The following is a 21,320-nucleotide window of genomic DNA, read 5'->3' as shown; positions in this document are numbered from 1 at the left end:
GTTTTGTTCAAAATTGTATGGGAAGTCATTCACAGTTAGTTCATATAGAGATTTATGCGAGAATGCAACTTTAATCTTGTCAGCATCAGAACTGTACATAACATCATTACAATATTTTAGATCTGATAAAGTCCATCCTAATTTTGACAATAGAACATCTGTCAAATTTGAATGTAATTCTTCAAGAATATATCTTTTGAACTCTCTGTATTTATCGGTACTCTCTTGAGTTCTAGCCAACTTCCCTAAATCACCACTAGCAATGATGTCTCCTATTTCTTTCCAGGTTTGGGGTTTAGAAATTGTCATTATCCTTGGTATTTATATTCTTTTGCCAGCTACTACTACTACAATATGCTTTTTGCAACTTATGCTTAGAAAAGGCTACAAAAATTAATGTTTGATTTCCTTCTTTCTTCTCAGATATGCGTTAGCTTTTGATAAAGGTAAGCTTCAATTTGCATTTTTGATAAAATAATCAAGCTTCTCCACATTCAACCTTTAATCTAAAAAGAGAGAGTTCAGGTTTCAATCATTATCGTGTTTGGATAGCAGCAATGCTTAAACCTTTAGATAGTTTCGAATCTTGAATATTAAGTTTTCGGAAAATTTAAATTCAGCTAAGAAGAAGAAAAAGAAATGATAATTGACTGGATTAGGAAAAACACAGCAACGATAAAATACGTCTGATAGCGTTGATCCGGGTTGTACAGGATACTCAGAGGACGATTAAGTTTAACCTTTCGATAAAAAGCAAAAAAAAGCTGTTAATTTCCTTTTTATTGTTTTGTCTCATGTTATATTTCATCTCTTCTATTTATCCGAATTTTTCCGCTTACCAATTTAATAGCCGATGAGCACATCTTGTTTTGAGGAACCATATAAGGCGTACGTTGCTTCTTTAGTAATTAAGACAAAAAAGGACATTTTCTCGTCTAAAGTCAGGGTATGTGAGGGTAACTTGTCAATTTAGTGTCTGGGACAAATAAAATTATATATACCTGGATCAGTACAAGATGAACTGCGACAGTAATTTGGTATTTTAATCTAATTGTATTTCCTTAGATGGACTAGTTTCCTCTCACCTGCTTTCTGTTTTTGTTCTTCAAGTTGATACATTGCTCTCAAACAAATATTGTCAAATCGATATGTTAATTGGAAAGATAGAACTTAAGAGAATCCATACATTTTGTTTGGATCTCCTATAAAAAAATTTAATTTCTTAATCTTATATGATTGCATCTGTTATGTTCAATAAGACTCTGATAAAAACATTACTCATACCGTCTGTGCTCATCAATCAAATCGTGTGAGTGTATTAGCCAGTACGAAGTAGACTCATTTTTTTATTTTACCGTTTTCAGTTGTTCCAGAAGTCACGTGTATATTTATAATAAAAAATAAAATAAAAAAAGAAAAGGTATAGCTGCTGATAAATGGTATTTGTTACATAGCACCAACAAACACGAACATTGAAAAGTATTTCAATGTCGAATTCCTCGAAAACTAAAAGTAGTTCACTAAATAAAACGGAATCCCATCTAAAGATGCTGGGAATTTGCATTCCACGGGCAATGCACCCATTACACGTAACATATTATTGCAATTAGGGTATTATCGCGGTGACTTTAGCACAAATCAAAGCCTATAATAAACCTTTTTTTTCCCATATTTGGAAGTGAATCCAGCGAACTGGTTCGAAAAGTCTACCAATCATTCAGTACTTTATCTCAATTGTTGGCAAGTATAAGGTATATACGCTTACTAGAAAAAAAAGAAACGCAAAAAGAAATGCGAGAACTCCAAGAGAACTCTGCAGGACATTTCTTATGGAAATGTTCTTCACGATCAAAGCAATTCGAAATCGCTGAGCCCAAACCAAAGTTATAGTTTTACTGTGATACTTTAGTGACCTCCACGAATTATTCATTCAACTGCTACGACCCATTCCACTGGTCTTACATGTAGCATCTTGTCTTTCTCGTCTAACAATTCAGCTGAAAATTGTCACAGACACATTGACCCAAATCCCAAACCGAAATTCACATTTATTCCAGCAAAGGCACCAAAAGGTTCACGCAGCAATTAAAACAGACATTGGTGGTATGCTCACTCTGCAACGTAACCTATCCTTCACCTATCCCCTTCCCCCACCAGCATTACGACCGAACCCCCCCAGGATTTCGGATAAAAAGTTCAACTGCAACAAGCAAAGTAGACTACTGCTATTTACCAAAACTAGACCTACCTACCCCCACCTTCTTTGACCCCCCCACCTACAATCCTACTCTTCAACTGAGGAAAAACCGTAACCGTCACTAACCATCAATGTTTCTGGATTAAATATTACTAACTTCTAAGCATATGCTACTATTTAATCCTATCGGAAGAACAACTTCCTGCAACAAGAAGCTGTTTTCTAATTATAGAAATAATCCTGCAAAGAACAAGAAGAAATAAATGCAGCAAATAAAAACTAAAATCAGTTGCTTTTGCCCTGTTGCTTTAATAAGATTATCCGATACTCTCTCTCTCTTACTGTTTCTTGACCATCAAAGGATTATACCCAACCAAAAGCTTAAAACTGGCTTATTATGGTAATAATCTTTCGAATTCAATGTAACAAGTGTATCCTTCCCTGTAACAAGAAAAGTGAAACTTGTTACAGTTCAAGATAGAGCATTTCGAACTGTGCAACTTATTAATAGCGATTTGTTCTAGTGAAGTGTTTATATCAGATCAAAATATTGATAGAAACGCCTATTATTGCAATTGGTGTTATAGTTTGGGTTGTTCCTTTCTTCAGACGTTTCTTCACAGCTCATCAAGAGGGAATCCTGCAAGGAATGAATTTTATTAAGTTTAGGATCGATCAACATTTCATAACAGGTCTTCCAAAAACTGTATATAGTCTTATTCATTTTAATCTGCTGAAACTGAAACGTATATAAATAAATAAGTTTGTCTTTAATTCAAATATCGTATTATTGTTTGGATGTATTTCCGTAGCAGGCAGAGATCAAAAGATAAAAAGTCTGGGGAAAAGCTCAAGATCGAAAAGGTTAAGAAAAATAAAATATTTAATTAATTAATTAATCAATTAATCAATTAATCAATTAGAGATTCGATAATTAAATATTTATAGAGGTCATTTATTTGTTACTGGTACTTTTAGGAATCTAAACTTCTTTTTTTATAGAATATACATTAGGTGAACTATTCCTGTCCACATATCATACTAGTGGAAACGTCTCTAATTCATATATTATCATTTGACTGCTGATATCCTAAAGATTTGATTTAGATTGTGGATATCTCTAGAGAAATGGAATCTGTTAATATCGTGAACACAAATTATGCAAGATATGGTGTTTCTGTTTATCAACAATTGTATGGAGGAGAAAATTCACGTTCTAGCAGTTATCAAAATGAATACGATAGTTCAATGAATTATAATAGTGGTGGTACTTATAGCAATAATAATAATCATATTTGGAATGATAATGCGACCATTGTATCCACTGCTTCTAAAATTAAACAAAAGTATAGATCTCTAATTAATTCTTCTTCGAAGAAATTGAAGAATAAGAAAAAGAAGAAACATGCAACTCTCAAAAAAGAAGATGGAATTATCAAGAGAAGTAAGAGTGATGAGGTTTATAAAAAAATAGATGACTTGCCTTTAGAATTATTGGTATTAATTTTATCAAATTTAAACGATGATGAATCTGCTGATAATCAAAAAGAGAATTACAACGAATTTTTATACTATTGTCTTTACGTTAATAAGAAATTCTACTTGGCCACCAAAACTTTACTATATGCAAGTCCCTATTTAACGTCAACTTATAGAGCAGCTCAATTTGTTACTTCCTTGAGACTGTATCCTGATAATGGTCTTTTAGTCAGAAATTTGGATTTATCTAAATTGAAAAATGGCCTATTGCCATTTACCGATAATAAAAATTCAAATGAGAATAGCAATGCCAATACTTCTCAACAAGAAGGTAATCCACAAGTGGATAACGCAGTTACAAATACAGAGATACCGCCAATCAATAATATCCCTGAGGAAAACACTTCAAATAGTGAAACAATTACAGTTCAAAAGCAAGTAGCACTTGCTACATGGAGAGATTGGAGGTATAGATATGATCCATTATACAGCTCTCCTCTGCTGAACAGTTTGAATTGGAAAAAGGTAAGCTCTCATTCTTCTTCAAATTCTATTGCAACACTCTCGAATTCTTCAATTGGGAATAATAATAGCTCTTCATCAACAAACTCTTCGGTTTTTAGTTCGAATAGGCTGCGTTCGAACAGTTCTACTAGTTCAATCACAAATAGTATAATGTCAACTTTGACTAATACTATAACTAGTACAATGACAAATTCAAGTTCAATTGTAGGATCTAGTAATGAATCAATCAAAAAAGTTCCAAGTAATCTTAATTCCTCAAGTAATAGTAATTCAATAAGAAAAAGTCAATGGTTAAACAGATTAAAGTTTAAGAACTCCAAACATAATGTTGGTAAGATCAATCACAGTACTATTTTGAATAAATCCGAAGTTAATAACTCAGGAGCTGAAGAGGTTCAGGTGAAGGAAAGTGAGGATAAAGAAATTAAAGATGTTGATGGAGCCAAATCTTTTAATGAAGTTACTGTTCATAATCCAAATGAGGAAAAGAAAAAGTACAAGAGGAAACATCCATATGCCAACAAATTCCTACTGAAGTATTGTTCTTATCGTGATTTGCCATTAGGATATGTGCTTCATATGTTGAAATTATGTCCAAACTTAGTGGAAGTTAATTTTTCCAATTTGGTCATTTGTAATGATTTCCATGTTATCAATCATGATAAAAGCAGTCAACAATCAATTGGTATGTTAGTCTCAAAATCCAATCAGTTAAATAATATTAGGAATTATCAAAAGGAGCAATTTGAAATTTTGCCTTCTCTGGATGAATCTGTTATTGCTACAAGATCGGACTATACGCTAGATGTAATGTTCTTAACTGACTCTAGTAAAAATTATGATTATATCGATATGAAAGATACCAAGAAAAGATCAAGATCAAGTACATTGTTTGACTCTATGAATTTATCACCTAGTGATAATTATATTCAAACTACAAAGGTAAATGAAGTAAAAAGACAGAGAAGTGTTGAATTAAAACAAATAAATCCCTCTGAAATATTTAATGAATTAATGTTCATCGATGACAACAACATGTCATTTACCCTGAAAAATATTATTATGAATGGGGTTATCTGGTGTAGGGAATATATGATTAAAAATTTTGTATTATCATTGTATCAAAAGAACATAAACAGAGCAATTGATCTAAGTTTTACCAAGTCAGGTTTGAACAGACGTGTTCCATGGGCAAGTTCAGGTAATTTATTTGATTTGGTAGCTTTACTAATTATGGATGAAATTTTGCAAAAAGATAACTTGGCTCTAGAATCATTATTCAATATAAAGAAAGATCAAATTTTTGGTAAAACAGATTTCGAATCCACTGTTATAAATAGCTCAGAATTATTGAATATCAAATTTGGTAAACTCAAAGATCAACAAGATAATTCGATTGATTGTAAAATTATTATAGAAAGTTCTGATGATCCAACCACATTTAACATCAGAAAGGAAAATGGCATCACCGTATTGACTATTTACTTGTATTCTCAAGATAGTATATTTTTAACTGGTGTATCTTCAACACAGGAATTTGTTTCCAAACCATGTAAGAAGATTGATAGATTGACCAGAGAATTATTATCCAATATCCGTGAATTACAGTGTGAAGAATTAAGGATGAATATCGGTGAAAACAATTATGTCATTTAAAGAAAAAAAAGTATCCATTTGTTCATGATTTATATATTCCAACTATTTTTTTTATACTTGAAATTTAAAAAGTTTAACGAATTTTACGATTATATGCTAACGAAAAAGCTGTATTATAGCAAAAAACACCAATTATTTCCATTACAATATTACATATATGTTATATAGAATGAAAACTAAAAAATATTTTTATAGAATAAAGTACATATTTGTGCTGGAGCGTCAAAACAGACATTATGCGAAGAATTTTCAATTAGGAGTAACTCTTTATCACTGAAAGCAGTAAATCCTTCCAACATGATTTCTGCATCTTCAATTGGCGTTACAATATCTTTATTTGCTCCCACAACTCTAACTTTAAGGGAATTTGTGATGCTGAGTTGATTTATTCTTTCCCAATCAACGGATTCCCAACCATATAGGTATCCAACGACTGTGCGACTCCTATTTTGGACGTTATTATGGAATTGCCATAATTTCCTGTAACGACTCACTAAATCAGTGTCATCATTGTTATAGAAGAACTGTTTAATACCTGAACTTTCCAAACCCTTATTTTGATCAAATCTGTTTCTATAAATATCGAATATTCCTGGCCATTTAAATAATGACCCAATTACAAACCTTGTCAAATAATTACTCCTTGATAATCTTGTGTCTTCTGGATTTGGTGGAGTCAATAGGACCAATTGAGTAATATTGAGTTCTTTGGAGAACTTTTCCATGAAATGTATAGAAAGCAGACAACCCATAGAGTGGCCTATAACATTTATCGATTTTCCATCTTTAATGAATTTCTTAGCGACATAATTAATAACCTCGATAATATCAAACATTCCATAGCTTTCTAGTTCATCTGATTTCCCAAAACCTGGCAAGTCCATAGTTAAGAATTTCTTATCAGAAGCATCCACCAACCTCAACAAAGGTTCAAATTGTTCGAAATTCCCCCCTAATCCGTGAATAAATAAGTAAACTTCATCGTAATTTTGAACACCCTTATCTAAATTATGGGCTATTCTCATTTTCAAACCATCATCGTTGAATTCAGTAAACTGTTCATGTTCTGAAATAAATTTAGTATGGAAGTCCTTTTGATTCTCAGGTGATTTTACATCATTAACCAACGTTGGACCATCTTGATAAGATTCTGAAATTTCTTGTGGAGTCCTTAGAGAGAGTGGTTCATTATCCAAATTACAAGCTCTAGCAATCAACTCATCCATTTTTGCAACTAAATTATAGTGAGCTAGCAGTCCTTGTCTTGATGTCAATAGGTTCTAATTATTATATCATTTATTTGTCATCTCGGCTTTTATATTCAGATCAGATCAGATGGATATCTTTAAATTTTTCAATATCTGAACAAAAACGCTCTAGCCCTTTCTCCCATTCTTTTTGCAAATTGAAAAAAGGATAATAATAGGATATAGAAAGTTGTATACAGCAGAATCAGTTTTATGAAATCTGAATCGATGCATCCACCACTAGTGAAGGATCTGTGTTTGTTAAGGGACCATCTATACTTGGTTACAATCACTGTTCGATTTTAAAACTATACAAAAGATTACGTTACTACCGTTAGTGAATATGACATGACCTAGAGATAGGTAGAAGGTTTTGGTGCTTAACCAAGTTATAGAAGGTAGGAACATGGTGTGGGAAATATTACTTATCGCAGAACTATTATGCGAGAAACAGGCAGAGAAGGGACTTCAGTTTAAGAAGGCAATAAATTGACCTTTATGTTTGATTGGGGATATGATCACTTTCTATGGACACCACCCAACACCGTATCACACTTGACATCCACAAGCTTTTCCAATTTTGCAGGACAGTTTGTTCAATTGGACTTCAATGATGGAATACATTGTTCTGAATCCCTGAACTAACCGCTGTATTATATCCCAGTTAGGGAATACAACTGATGAGAACAAAAAGAAACTATTTAAAGTTATCTCAATTAAAAACCTGAGTTTTTGTGCTTGTGCTGGTACTTGTACGAGTGTCTCTGTGTCTAGGTTTTTCAAATGCAGCTTCCGCTTCCGCTCCGAAGATTTCCGGGAGAGAGAGAGCGCTGATGTCTGCGTGTCTGTGTCTGTGTTACTTTTTGTTTTTCCGAGAAAGAAAAAAATGATTAAAAAAACACAAAATAACAAACACAAAAACAAAAATGTGTTTTTTTTGAAGACACAAAAATACCTTACTCTGGACAACAACCCGTACGAACGTTGACAAACGTTTCTTTTTGGAACGCTCGAGACTTTGAATTTGGAGTAACACAAAATGTGATAAAGAAAAAAGAAATGCAGGAAACAGGTCTACACAAAACCACTCGAAGAAAGAACAAAAAACTCATAAAACAGCATTTCCCAAAACGGAAAAAGCTCAAAAAGCCTGAAATTCTCTTGTTTTTAGAGAATAGAGCTATTGAGTTTCTCAGGTAATCAAGCATTAGGAATGAAAATGGTAACAAGACAAAAAAACCTTTCGAAATCTACAACAGTTAAGGTAATCTTGAAGAAGTTTCTTTAAGTTGATTGATTGCTAGAGAGAGAAGTGATGATGATAACGTTAAATCTAGTAGGGACTTAGAGGTAAATAGATACGTTGAGATAAATTTTTCAGTACTACAAGATTTTTAGCTGTGTGCTTCATCGTGCTTTACTTCATCTTCTTTTTTTCTATTATTTGGGTCTTCTTACCTTGTTGTCTCTCTCTCCAGTATCTCGTAGTTTGGTTTACGTTAAAGTAGTTCCTTCTGATCAGAGAAGTTGCTGACTATGTCTCTGATATTTTTTTTCTCTCTTGGTATAATTATCATTTGATATTGATGCTCGAGTTCATGAAACTATACACGTCATGGTGATTGAAATTTGAAGTTTGAACTCTTTTGAAGGTTAGTTTTTATTCCAGCAACTGAATTGTTCAATTTATATATGAACAATTTATATTGCAAGGGTATATATCAATCATATAACTATTCTGAGTTTAATTGATATTTTTTTTGTCGGCAACTAGGTAGATAAGCTACATTGGAACTGTATATTGAATAATCCCTTCTATCTAGTACTTGGTGGAAATAATAAACTTTTCAATAAACATCAACAATGGGTGCTGGTGATAAAGAGAAGAAGTTGATTCCTAAGCCTGCAATCTTCTTTAAAAGATATGCTCGTGAAATTAGATTTGCAGTTGCTGGTCTTGTTATAGTTTTGACTTTATTGTTTATAACTAATGACTATATCGATTTTTCTATTAACGATGCCTTGGATGGTGATAGTGATTCTGTAAACACCGAAAGGGCAGTAAACAAGAAAGAAAGTCAATTTGGAGGTGATTTAGCTTCTCCATATAGCGATTTTCAACCTTCAGATGCTTCCATTTCCAAAAGATCTGATGACTACGTGATGCCTTTCACTGATATTTCTCAAAAAGTTGTCCATCCTGAAGATGATGGTGTTAGAGAGAAGGCAACTATGGTTACTTTGGTGAGAAACACTGACTTGTGGGAATTGGTTAAATCTATTAGACATGTTGAAGATCGTTTCAATAATAGATATCATTATGATTGGGTTTTCCTGAATGATGTCGAATTTACTGAAGAATTTAAAAGAGTTACCTCTGCTTTAACATCAGGTAATACTAAGTATGGTTTAATTCCTAGTGATCAATGGTCTGTACCATCATGGATAGATCGTGATAAAATGAGAGAAGGTATGAAATTTTTAGTTAAAGAAGAAGTCCTGTACGCTGACTCTATCCCATACAGACATATGTGTCGTTATCACTCTGGTTTCTTCTGGCGTCATCCATTATTAGATGAATACGATTACTTCTGGAGAGTTGATCACGATATTACATTATATTGTGATATTCAATACGATATTTTCAAATTCTTAAGAGTGAACAATAAAAAGATCGGTTTCATATTATCTGTCACTGACTATGAACAGACTATTCCTACCCTATGGTCTACCGTATTATCTTTCTTCAGTGAATTCCCAGAACATTTAAATAAAAACAATTTGATGAACTTTATATCGGATGATGGTGGTACTACATACAACAGATGTCATTTCTGGTCTAATTTTGAAATTGGTTCTTTAGAATTCTTCAGATCTAAAGCATATAGAGATTATTTCGATTATCTAGATAAAGCTGGTGGTTTCTTCTATGAAAGATGGGGTGATGCTCCTGTACACTCTGTTGCTGCTGCTACCATCTTGGATCGTTCTGAGATTCATTTCTTCGACGGTTTGGGTTTCCACCATCCAAACTATTTCTCCTGTCCTGTTGAAGAAAAAATTAGATTACAAAATAAATGTATCTGTGATCCATCTGTCGACGATACATGGCGTGAACACTATTTCTGTACAAAGAAATATTTCAAGGCTGCTAACTTAATGATCCCAGTTGGAGCCCAATCAAAGACCTGGTAATCAAAATATTGTGAATTAAATAGTTTCCGTTTTCCTTTTATTTAGCTTTAGATCATTATAAATTGACATAGTTGATCTTATAATCTTATAAAAAATCTAATTTATAATTTTAAATATTAAGATTATATTTTATGTATCGTACAAGAAGGTATCTGAACTGTCAGTTAGATAGATATCATTTTAAACAGTTTTAAACATTCATTAAATCCAGCCTTAATATAGTCAATTACTTATAAGCTCATCGCATTTTAGCAACATCGATGCTTAAAAAAAAAAGTTCAGCTAATTAATGATTAAAAGCAACTTATGCTTTAAAGCTATAGAAAGGCTAGATTTGATAGGATTGGGTTACTGAAACGTAGGTACGGTTAGGTTCATTGGTCGGTATTGTATATCACCATTATAATCATGTTTAGGAGCGCTTTTAGATCATTTCGAGGTGGCAGAATAATGCCCTTCAGATGTGGTAACCTTCGACAGATCTCTTCAGAAATTAAACCCAAAATATCAGTTCCTGATACAATGGCTCTACTGATACAGAAGAATTTAATTCAGAAGAATAATTCATTGTATAATTATGGGACTGGCACCGTTCGATGCACAATTTTCGATGAGAAGGGGAGAGTTATCGTATCTTCCATGGATATGAAAAGAGAAGACCTAGTTATCCAACATGCACTATTACCAAGAGATTTAAGAAAGATAGAGAAAAGTGGGAATCTAGATTTGGTTTCGACAATATTGGTCAGGAGAAATGGTATCCTAGTAAATTTATTAAATATCAAAGCATTAATAAAATCTGATGGTGTTATTATCTTCGACAATGGTGGTTCAAATTTACCATTAGATTCGAAGACGCAGTTGGACTTGATAAGTGACTTACAGTTAAGACTCTCTAGTTATTACCAACTGGAGATGCAAGGTGACGAACTACCTTATGAATTCAGGGCTCTGGAAGCTATATTCATATCTGCATTGTCAAGTTTAACGAGGGAGATGAAAGTATTAAATACAATAAGCAAAAGTATTCTTCAAGATCTGGAATACAAAATCACCAAGAATAAACTTAGACTATTATTAGTACAAAATAAAAAATTAACTATATTCCATAAAAAGGCATTACTAGTAAGAGAAATGATAGATAATTTACTAGAGCAAGATGATGATTTATGTTCAATGTATTTGACAGATAAGCATTGCGGAAAAGAAAGAGTCGAAGATGACCATACAGAGATAGAGATGCTTTTAGAGACGTATTACAGTCATATAGATGAAATTGTGCAAAAAGCAGAGAGTTCAATCTCTAACGTTAAGACAACAGAGGAAATTATTAACATTATCTTAGATTCGAATAGAAACCAATTGATGTTATTGGGTATCAAATTTAGCATGGGTATGCTATCGTTAGGAGGTGCGATATTTTTGGGGTCCCTCTACGGTATGAATTTGGAAAATTTCATAGAAGAAACAGATTACGGATTTGGATTAGTTACAGTTATAAGTTTGTTCAGCTTGATATTCCTGTTCAAACTGAATATCAAAAGTTTAAGAAGTTTACAGAAACTATCCCTTTTCGGCAGAGACAAACCTAAAATTAAATAAGATAACGAACAGATATAACCATTATGTAAATATTTTAATCCATTAATGTCTCAATATTGTCCCAGTATTTGCATTAACCTTAACCTCTTCATAGTAAATATTCATGGAGAGCACGTGACACACTTGGTCTTTCCTGATATCGTAAATTGTCCAAAGAACATGATTTTAAACATTCGAATCAAGCTTCTAAATGAGGTGAGGTGAGGTGAGGTGACATAAAGATGAAGAATCGATTAATATAAGTTACAAAGACCATTAAAAGGTACTTCTAATCAATATTTTGGGTTGGTTATATGTTTCTTTCAATGATATTTAAGGTGATATAGTTTTGAAAGAGTGGTACTTTATACATTCTTAAAGGGACGAGTAGGTTCAACTTTTATAATTTGAGAATATTTTAATATTTTAGAATTGCTCATTTAATAATTCAGGAACGATGGCATTTACCGATGTGTTCTCATTTCAAATCTTTTTTATATTCCTTAGGGAATCTCTAGAAATTATTGTTATTATTTCCATTTTGTTGACTATTGTAAAACAGGGTCTTTCTATTGAGAATGATACAGGTGCAACGGTAGTTACAGGGTCCAGTAACTCTGAATTAGACAATAGTCGTCCCTTATTGGAGGACTCAAATCAGGAACGTCAAATTCGTCGTGCTTACACTGTGGAGGAAGAAGAAGAAATATTTGAGCATCCTGATGTTCTGACCAGCAGCGAAGAAAATTCACTTGAAACCGTTGACAACCATAAGTTATATAAAAAATTGAAGACTCAGATTATATCAGGTGGAGCTTTGGGTTTGATACTGTGTATGTTTATTGGTGGTTGTTTCATTGTAATTTTCTATAATATCGGTACTGATTTATGGAGTGCCAGTGAACATTATTACGAAGGTGTATTAAGTTTGGTAGCTTCTGTCATAATCTCTGTAATGGGTCTGTTCTTTTTAAGAATGGGTAAATTAAGAGAAAAATTTAGAATTAAATTGGCGTCTATTATTTACTCTGATAATGCTAGGATGCTTCAACAGAATACTTCTGGTCAAAACCAAACAGTTAAATTTAGTGAAAAGTATGCCTTCTTCATTTTACCTTTTGTCACTGCTTTACGTGAAGGGCTAGAGGCAGTAGTCTTTATTGGAGGTGTTGGAATTGACCAACCTTTATCATCGATACCACTTTCAATGGTTGCAGCTGCAACCACCAGTGGAATTTTTGGATATTTCTTTTTTAGATACTCTGCTTCTTTATCACTAAAAATTTGTTTAGTGGTGGCCACTTGCTTCCTGTACTTAATAGCGGCAGGTCTGTTTTCAAAGGGGGTATGGCAATTAGAGCTTCAGGATTATGTAAATAAATGTGGTGGACAAGACATGAGTGAAGTTGGTAATGGTCCGGGTTCGTACGATATTTCAAAATCTGTATGGCATGTAAATTGTTGTAATGGTGAGCGTGATGGTGGTTGGATGATTTTAACTGCCATATTCGGTTGGACGAACAGTGCAACATATGGTTCTGTTATCTCTTACAATATTTATTGGTTGGTTTTAATCTTAGTAATTCATATATTATTGATTGAAGAAAAAAAAGGATACATTCCATATATTCCGATCAGATGGCAAAAAAAGCGTATTATGAAAAGACTAAATATTGCAAAGGCGTCGTTAGATCTAAATAATATGAGCTCTATGAAAACTTCTCCTTCTACTCTGGATTCTGGGGAATCTTCTGCTGACCCAAGAGTATCAAAAGATAGCACCACCCCATTGATTAGCAGACAAGATACCTGATTTTGAAATCTAGACATAGTTCATCCGCAAGTTTAGACTTTAATAAGACAAATTTATTGTGCATATTCAAACAATTAACATATTTGAAGTATATAAATATATATGTTATGTAACTCAATCAAAAATGGTATGATTCTTATTCTTACCTTACCTCGTCTTTTATTTGATAGGTTCTAGAACAACAACTATTTCTCCTTCATTGACAATATCACCATTTTTATGAAGAATTTCTTTAACCATACCAGACTTTTGAGATTCAACAGTCATTTCCGTTTTCATGGCCTCTACAACAATTAAGCCGTCGCCGACATTAATTATGTCACCGACATTAACCAATGATTTCCAAAACCTTCCACAGTATTCAGAATATATGAGACAAGCATTTTCATCATATTTATTAAGATCATCCTTGGTAGGTTCTTCAATTGTAACTTTATCGACATTTACTTCTGATAACAAAGTAGCTAATCTACTTCTTTCCTCTCCTGATACTTTACTATCATGAGCGTCTATTGATTCCTTATTCTCTTTTAACCACTGCTCGTAAACTGAGTTATCAAACAATATATTAGAAACATCAATTTCAAATGTACCGCTATCGAACTGTTCAACATAAGTATCCAATTCATTTTCTGAAACAACAAAAAATTCTATTTGATCAAATGGAGAGAGCATCCATGGAGTAGCAGAATGAGAGCCTAACATCAATGTATCCCAAATTGGAATTGTTCTACCAACTAATTGATATCCACCTGGACTGGATGCAGCGTAAATGCACATATACATACCACCTAAACCAACAACACCCTTTTCAGTAAATGTACGAGCTGGATTATACTTAGATCCTAAGTAGCGTTGACGAGGATCGATTGGAACTGCACAAGGTGAACTTAGATAAACATCACCCAGACCCATTACCATAAATCGGGCTGAGTACATCATATCATAGACATTTTCTCTTTTGATTTCATTAGCTGATGCAACAAAGTCAACATTATTAGGTAACCATGGCGCCGATGACCGAATTGTTTCCTGATATCTTTTAACACACCCCAAGGTCTTTGAATCTTCAAATGCCATTGGAAGTCTTATCAATTTTGATGAAATTTTCCAATCATGAGTAAATGGAACCCCATTGCCTACTGTTATTAGAACTTCTAATAGATTCTTCTGAGAGATTCTATTTGGTTCAAATTCTATCAAAAATGATCTCACACCTTGTGACATTTCTACAATACCCTTAATTTGTAGTTCTTCTACATTTTTGATGATGGAGTGAATATGATATGAGATATTAAAATCTAATTTATTCTCACCAAATTCTACCAGAATATATCTATCACCTGCTTGCCTGTATTTGACTGATAGCACACTGTCATGATCTGAAGAATGTATTTCTCGTAATATTGGGTTTTCAAATTTTGAAAGAATTACCTGATTCAATTCGATTTCATTTTCTAGACTTTTCAGGTAATTAATTTTGAAGTCCAATGCCTGAAATAATTTTCGAGAGCCTTCATAACTTATAGGGTGAAATTTAATGGAATCACCGGATTTTACTTGACCAACCTTCCATAATTCAGCCTCAGGTATGACAACTTGGCATACGAACCCACCTAAAGAAGGTCCGTCACAAGTAATTATGACTGGTTCATCACCAGTGAAATTGATCGCACCAAGTGAATAGACATAATCATGAGCGTTTGATGGATGTAAGCCAGCTTCACCCCCATCATTTCTAACCCAACGCGGTTTGGGGCCAATTAATTTAATACCAAATCTATTGGAATTGTAGTGGACTTTCCAACTGGAGCTAAAAAATTCACTAATGTAGCTTTCTTCGAAAAAATCAGGAGAACCATGGGGACCGCATAACACACCAATTTCCCATTTTCCATTTCTTGAAATATTAGGCATTATTGATTTTGGAAGATTGGAGACAATCTTTGAAAGATCGATATCCTCAGGTGATACAATTGGGATCAAATCACCAGTTTTTAGTACTCTTCCGTTGTATCCTCCGAATTCTCCTAATGTAAAAGTTGATTTTGAACCCAAATATTCAGGAACTTTTATACCATCTTTAACTGATAAATAAATCCTGCATCCTGTTACAATTTTACCTATTGTTAATTTATCGCCAGAATTCACCTGTATTGCTGAGTACATTGTGATATTTTTTCCATTTAGTTGACAATCTGCTTCACCACCAGTTAATGCGATCAATGTATTACAATGGAATCGTATGGTTGGGCCGATTAATGTAATTTCCAAACCAGCAGCTGATTCATGATTTCCGACTATCTTATTAGCCAGTCTAAAAGAATAAGAATCCATAGGCCCAGAAGGCGGTACACCAATTCTCCAATACGATTTCCTTCCGGGAAAATCTTGGACACTAGTGTGTGCACCTGGAGTAATGATTTCAAAAACATTTGGTGAATATTGAAATGAATTTAAAGTATGGGTTGTCATTGTTGCATCATTAAAAAATTCGGATTTCAAAACAGCCATTAAATAATCTTTATTAGTAATACAACCTTGAATAACGGTTTCACTTAATGCATTAATTAATTTAGTAATAGCATCTGAACGATTGTTTCCGTGAACAATAATTTTAGCTAAAGTTGGATCATATTCCGTTGAAATCACACTACCACTCGAAACCCAACTATCCACCCTTGTCCAGCTTGGAAATTCAACGGTAGTTAATTTTCCTGGAGAAGGCAAAAAGTTTTTAACAGGATTTTCTGCATATAGTCTTGCTTCTATTGACACCCCAGATACTTTTATGCTATCACGAGTCAATGATAATGAATTTCCGGCGGCTAGTTTTACCATCCATTCTACTAAATCTAAACCGGTAACAACTTCTGTAATTGGATGTTCAACTTGTAACCTTGTATTTACCTCTAAGAAATAGAATTCATCTCTATCTTGGTCATATATGTACTCTACTGTACCAGCGCCCAAGTATTTTGTCAAGGCACCTAAACTTTCCGCTGCGTTTCTCATTTTAATTAGGGTGCTTTCTGGCAAATTTGGGGGAGGTGTTTCTTCAATTATTTTCTGATTTCTTCTTTGCAAAGAACAATCACGTTCTCCGATCGCGATTGCTTTACCTTTACCATCACCTAATATTTGTACTTCAACATGTCTTGCATTCTCAATAAATTTTTCAAGAAATACCCCAGAATTTCCGAAATATGTCTCACCCAGATGTTTAACTGTTGCAAACATGCTCTCAATCTGTTCTTCATTTTCAACTTTCTGCAATCCAATACCACCACCACCAGCAGTTGATTTAATCATAACTGGATAGCCTAGTGCTTGTGCTACTTCCTTTACCTCTTGAACATTTGATATTAAAGATGAACCGGGAACTAATGGAACATTAGCATTCTTTGCTAATTCCCTCGCTGAATGCTTTAAACCTAAATCTCGTATAACCTGTCCTGAAGGACCAATAAATGTGATGCCATTTTCTTTGCATGTATCAGAAAATTCAGCATTTTCAGAAAGAAAGCCATAACCAGGAATGATTCCTTCAGATGAAGTTTCTTTTGCAATTTTAATTATTTGTTCAATATTTAAATAAGTGTCGGCGGTTGTGGAGCCAATCAAAGGAATCGCAATATCAGCATCATGAACATGTTGTGAATTTTTATCAATTTCGGAATAGATAGCTACTGATTTAATTTTTAATTTTTTTAAAGATTTTATAATACGAACTGCTATTTCACCTCTATTTGCGACTAGTATCGAATTGAAAATCTTAACAGATTCTTTTTCTTTCAAATACGTCATATAATTCTTGTACCCCCCATATGAAGAAATATTTTTGGAACCTTCTTGAATATAGCCAATTTCTTCACATATAAAAGATTTAACCCATTCCCCATTCTCTAACTCTACGGAACCAATACCTAAAGGTTCAGGAATCATTGACATAAATATACCAAATGTTTCAAGAGGGATTGAATATAATTCCAGTTCGATTTTTGTTCCTTTTGCATTGCCAATACGTCTCAAACCTGGCTTCAATACAGGTCCTGCTTTAGGTAAGGCATATAATTCATATTTCTTAGCTGTTTTGGAGGATTTTATAAATGTGGCATTTACCTTGTCCAGTTGCCAATTTAATGCAAATCCTTTCAAATGAGCTCCTACTACTGCAACAGTAATTGAGTCATGGGTTGTGACCTCTGGGCCATATAATTCATATTTCTTTTTATCTTTATTTTTAAGTTCATCCGTAAAGATACCAAATGCTTTCACGCTGAAAGGAGTCCTATAGTTTAAATAACGATTTGCTAATTCTAGTAAAGCATAATCATTAAATTTTCTGCTAATCAAAGTAATACCATTTGGAAGACCATCATTTCTAAAACCTGCTGGAATGGCGATAGCAGATAGATCAGCTAAATTAACAAAGTTTGTCCAGGTACCCTGGATTGAATTAACCTTAATTGGCTCTTGTTCTACTTCCTTAAATGTTGGGTTCAAAGGACATGTTGGGACACATAGTACGTCGATGTCTTTGAATATATTTTTGATCTTTTGTAAAATCTGTTTTCTTTTATATTCAGATTTGAATACATCGCAGGCGTTAAATTTCTTTGCAGATTCGATAATTGAAAGAACAGTTGGATCTAAAGAGTCTAAAGGAGGATTTCTTTCTAGAAACTCTTTTGTAGCTAGGTACCTTTCCACAACCCATGGACCATTGTATAGACATTCTGCAAGATCTAGCAAAGGTTGAAAGTCCAATTCTACAATATTTGCATCTATTTCTTTTAAAACGTTAACAGCGTCTTCAAATAGAAATGAGTTTTTATCATCACCAAAATTTGGGATATTTTTTGGAATTGCGATATTTAGTTTATGGTCAAATTTTCTTTTTGGGTTTGAAGGCAAACTCCTTGAATATTCATCATTTTCATAGTCAGGGTTTGCGATAGTTCTTAAACAAGTTTCAGCATCTTTTAAATTTAAAGAAAATATTGAAACACAATCTAACGATTTACAGGCAGGAACAACACCATTACAAGAGACGATTCCTCTAGTTGGCTTTAGCCCTATAATATTATTCAAAGCAGCTGGTACTCTTCCTGATCCAGCGGTATCAGTTCCCAACGCTAAAGGTACGATTCCTCTTGCGACAACAGAAGCGGAACCAGCAGAAGAGCCTCCTGAAACATAATCTTGGTTGAAAACACAGGGAGTTTTACCATACGGAGATCTTGTTCCTACCAATCCAGTCGCAAATTGATCTAAATTGGTTTTACCTAATATTATTGCGCCAGCATTTTTCAACAATCTAACAACAGTTGAATCAGAAATTGGATTATAAGCAAAAGAAGGACAACCAGCAGTAGTTAAACAATTTTTAACATCAATGTTATCCTTTACTGCAATTGGTACACCTAATAAAGGCAATTGCGATCTATTATCTCTGGCAGATTGTAATAACCATTGTGATTCTAAGTAAGATTCATCTACCAAACTAATCCATGCACAATCAATCGGGGCAACTTTCTGAGACCTCAATAACTGTTTTAATAAAGATAATGAACTTTCATAATCATGCTTTTTATGGAATGATAACCAATCATCTATTGTCCATCCTAATGTGTTTTCAAAAGATGATTTGGACATTATATTTTAAATTAATATTTCAATTTTATCTTAACGCTTTTTTATTTTTTAACTTTGATCTGTTTGTCACTTAGTATGATTATTTAATCAAAAATGTCAGTAACAGTTACAAGAGTATAGTAAGACTTTTTAAGTCAACATAGAATAAATTAGATTAGTATCACCAAATCTAATTTGTGAAAATTGAACAATTTATAATTACAGATAAATACTATTTTTTCCAACCAAGAACAACCTTTTTATATTATATAGAAGAAGCTTCAATAAAGCAATGGCATGATGATTCATAAGAAGATAATTATTCAACTAGCCAAATCAATTGTACAATTGGATTGGTAAACCAGATTTAACAAATTTTAAAGTACGAGAATCCTATTCTGAGTGCAATTGCCGATGTCTATTTAGTCAATAACCATTACACTTGATCTTGATATACAGTATTTACTAAGTTTGCAATAATTGATAAGATATCTTATCAATTTGTAAATACATATTTATATATATTTTGTAAGGGTAGAGATAGATAGATAAGAGAAGTTGAATGGCTAATTAGGACAAATTAGGACAAATTTGCATAAGATGGGATGGGATAGATTGAATGTATTCAGTATTGCTAACATAATTGTTGTATGTTATTTTTTAATTATGTTAAGGGATATCGGTAGAGTAATCGGTATCAGACCAGAAGTTGTCGCAGTATGCATAGCTAGCTGTTCAAGGGTTATCAGGACAATTGATAAGGTAGAATCACAAAAATGTCCTATGACAAATGTTTTCAACTAGAACGCAAATTTGTCTGCAAATTATACAACAAATCGATGGCATTTTTGTATTTTGTAATTTTGATATTTCAGACGGATATAGTCTACTAATTCTTCTATTTGTACCTCCTGTTGCAGCTGCAGCTGCAGTTTGTTTTGTTTTGTTTTCCGGTTCAGGACTGGTTTTATCATTATGGTTATTGTTCCAGTTGCTATTACTGATCTTTGTTTAAGAGTCAAAGGATAACGTTAAGAGGCAGGTAATTGGACAGACTCTTTGACAATGTCCAGTGGAGAACGCAGCCTAAAAGAAAAAAAAATGAAGGAGGAGAATAGAGTAGAGAAGAGTGAAATGGAGTACAGTGACATAATTGATGAATTTTTTGGAAAAAAATAAATAGGAAAAAGAAAAAATTAAAAGTAAAGCTCGCACTCAGGATCGAACTAAGGACCAACAGATTTGCAATCTGCTGCGCTACCACTGCGCCATACGAGCTTTAATCCTTGAAAATTGTCGTAATGAATTAGGACACAATTGTGATTAGTCGGAACTAGCATGTGATAAGTTGGAATGTGAATGTGACAGGTTGGAACATGAATGTGATAATCTAACAAGGTCCGGGTTGAGAAAGAATGACTCTTACATGTCAAGAAAGTGAGTCAATAATGAAGGTATATAAATACAGTAGGTAGATCACTAAGATGTATATTAGCTATCCATATATAAAGGTTGCTAATTAGAAATAATAAATTAAGTTGTATTCTAAGCTGAAAGGTGACACACACTAGAGGGTTTGGCATACAACATCTGGTAGCGCTAAACGGTACTAGGTTATCACAGAGAATAGTTATCAAAATATCAAAAAATCATGCCAAGGGCAACACCAACTAAATCAAGACTTTCCGAGACAAAAATTGGAGGTTCAATTCCCCCAGAAGAAAAGTTCACTGGAACAGAGGATGCAGCTAAGTTACACGTTTTCATCACAAATATGGGAATGAGGATGGACACGAGACAACTTGACACTGATGCAGAAAAAATAGCATTCTTGTGCGACAGATTATACGGTACTGCTGGGGTATGGGCAGCACAATGCTACCGCAATTCACCAGGTTGCACATATGAATCTTTCAAGACAAAATTTGTTGAACATTATGCACATAAAATTGACCATCATAAGATTATCAATCAACTACTAAACATGAAA

At 33.4% G+C, this 21,320-nt stretch overlaps 8 protein-coding genes and 1 non-coding gene across 9 annotated transcripts; 5 read left to right on the top strand and 4 right to left on the bottom strand.

The window, feature by feature from the left end:
* On the bottom strand, window positions 1-309 carry HTC1 (Htc1p; the record flags this gene model as incomplete). Its single annotated transcript, XM_001642456.1, has 1 exon — window positions 1-309. A coding segment is annotated over one exon (309 nt), but the record flags the coding sequence as incomplete, so codon positions are not given.
* A 3,016-nt stretch (window positions 310-3,325) lies between these two features.
* Window positions 3,326-5,857, top strand: COS111 (Cos111p; the record flags this gene model as incomplete). Its single annotated transcript, XM_001642455.1, has 1 exon — window positions 3,326-5,857. The coding sequence occupies one exon, from the start codon at window positions 3,326-3,328 to the stop codon at window positions 5,855-5,857; it is 2,532 nt and encodes an 843-aa protein (XP_001642505.1).
* A 176-nt stretch (window positions 5,858-6,033) lies between these two features.
* On the bottom strand, window positions 6,034-7,083 carry LDH1 (triacylglycerol lipase; the record flags this gene model as incomplete). The annotated part of the gene is made up of 1 exon (XM_001642454.1): window positions 6,034-7,083. The coding sequence occupies one exon, from the start codon at window positions 7,081-7,083 to the stop codon at window positions 6,034-6,036; it is 1,050 nt and encodes a 349-aa protein (XP_001642504.1).
* A 1,884-nt stretch (window positions 7,084-8,967) lies between these two features.
* On the top strand, window positions 8,968-10,299 carry KTR3 (mannosyltransferase KTR3; the record flags this gene model as incomplete). Its single annotated transcript, XM_001642453.1, has 1 exon — window positions 8,968-10,299. The coding sequence occupies one exon, from the start codon at window positions 8,968-8,970 to the stop codon at window positions 10,297-10,299; it is 1,332 nt and encodes a 443-aa protein (XP_001642503.1).
* Window positions 10,300-10,707: 408 nt separating this feature from the next.
* On the top strand, window positions 10,708-11,901 carry MFM1 (Mfm1p; the record flags this gene model as incomplete). Its single annotated transcript, XM_001642452.1, has 1 exon — window positions 10,708-11,901. One exon carries the CDS (start codon window positions 10,708-10,710, stop codon window positions 11,899-11,901), a length of 1,194 nt encoding a protein of 397 aa, XP_001642502.1.
* A 436-nt stretch (window positions 11,902-12,337) lies between these two features.
* On the top strand, window positions 12,338-13,693 carry FTH1 (Fth1p; the record flags this gene model as incomplete). The annotated part of the gene is made up of 1 exon (XM_001642451.1): window positions 12,338-13,693. One exon carries the CDS (start codon window positions 12,338-12,340, stop codon window positions 13,691-13,693), a length of 1,356 nt encoding a protein of 451 aa, XP_001642501.1.
* A 159-nt stretch (window positions 13,694-13,852) lies between these two features.
* DUR12 (bifunctional urea carboxylase/allophanate hydrolase) lies at window positions 13,853-19,351 on the bottom strand (the record flags this gene model as incomplete). The annotated part of the gene is made up of 1 exon (XM_001642450.1): window positions 13,853-19,351. The coding sequence occupies one exon, from the start codon at window positions 19,349-19,351 to the stop codon at window positions 13,853-13,855; it is 5,499 nt and encodes a 1,832-aa protein (XP_001642500.1).
* Window positions 19,352-20,536: 1,185 nt separating this feature from the next.
* On the bottom strand, window positions 20,537-20,608 carry Kpol_299trna1. The gene has a single exon. It is a non-coding gene; the product is annotated as a tRNA-Cys (tRNA).
* Window positions 20,609-20,981: 373 nt separating this feature from the next.
* On the top strand, window positions 20,982-21,320 carry Kpol_299p1 (AGL178W family transposase; the record flags this gene model as incomplete). Its single annotated transcript, XM_001642449.1, has 1 exon — window positions 20,982-21,320. A coding segment is annotated over one exon (339 nt), but the record flags the coding sequence as incomplete, so codon positions are not given.

Source organism: Vanderwaltozyma polyspora, genomic scaffold, assembly GCF_000150035.1.
Source record: "Vanderwaltozyma polyspora DSM 70294 KpolScaffold299 genomic scaffold, whole genome shotgun sequence".
Lineage (NCBI taxonomy): Eukaryota > Fungi > Ascomycota > Saccharomycetes > Saccharomycetales > Saccharomycetaceae > Vanderwaltozyma > Vanderwaltozyma polyspora.
Note: the sequence above shows the minus strand (reverse complement) of the source record. Positions and strands in the feature narration are given on the sequence as shown.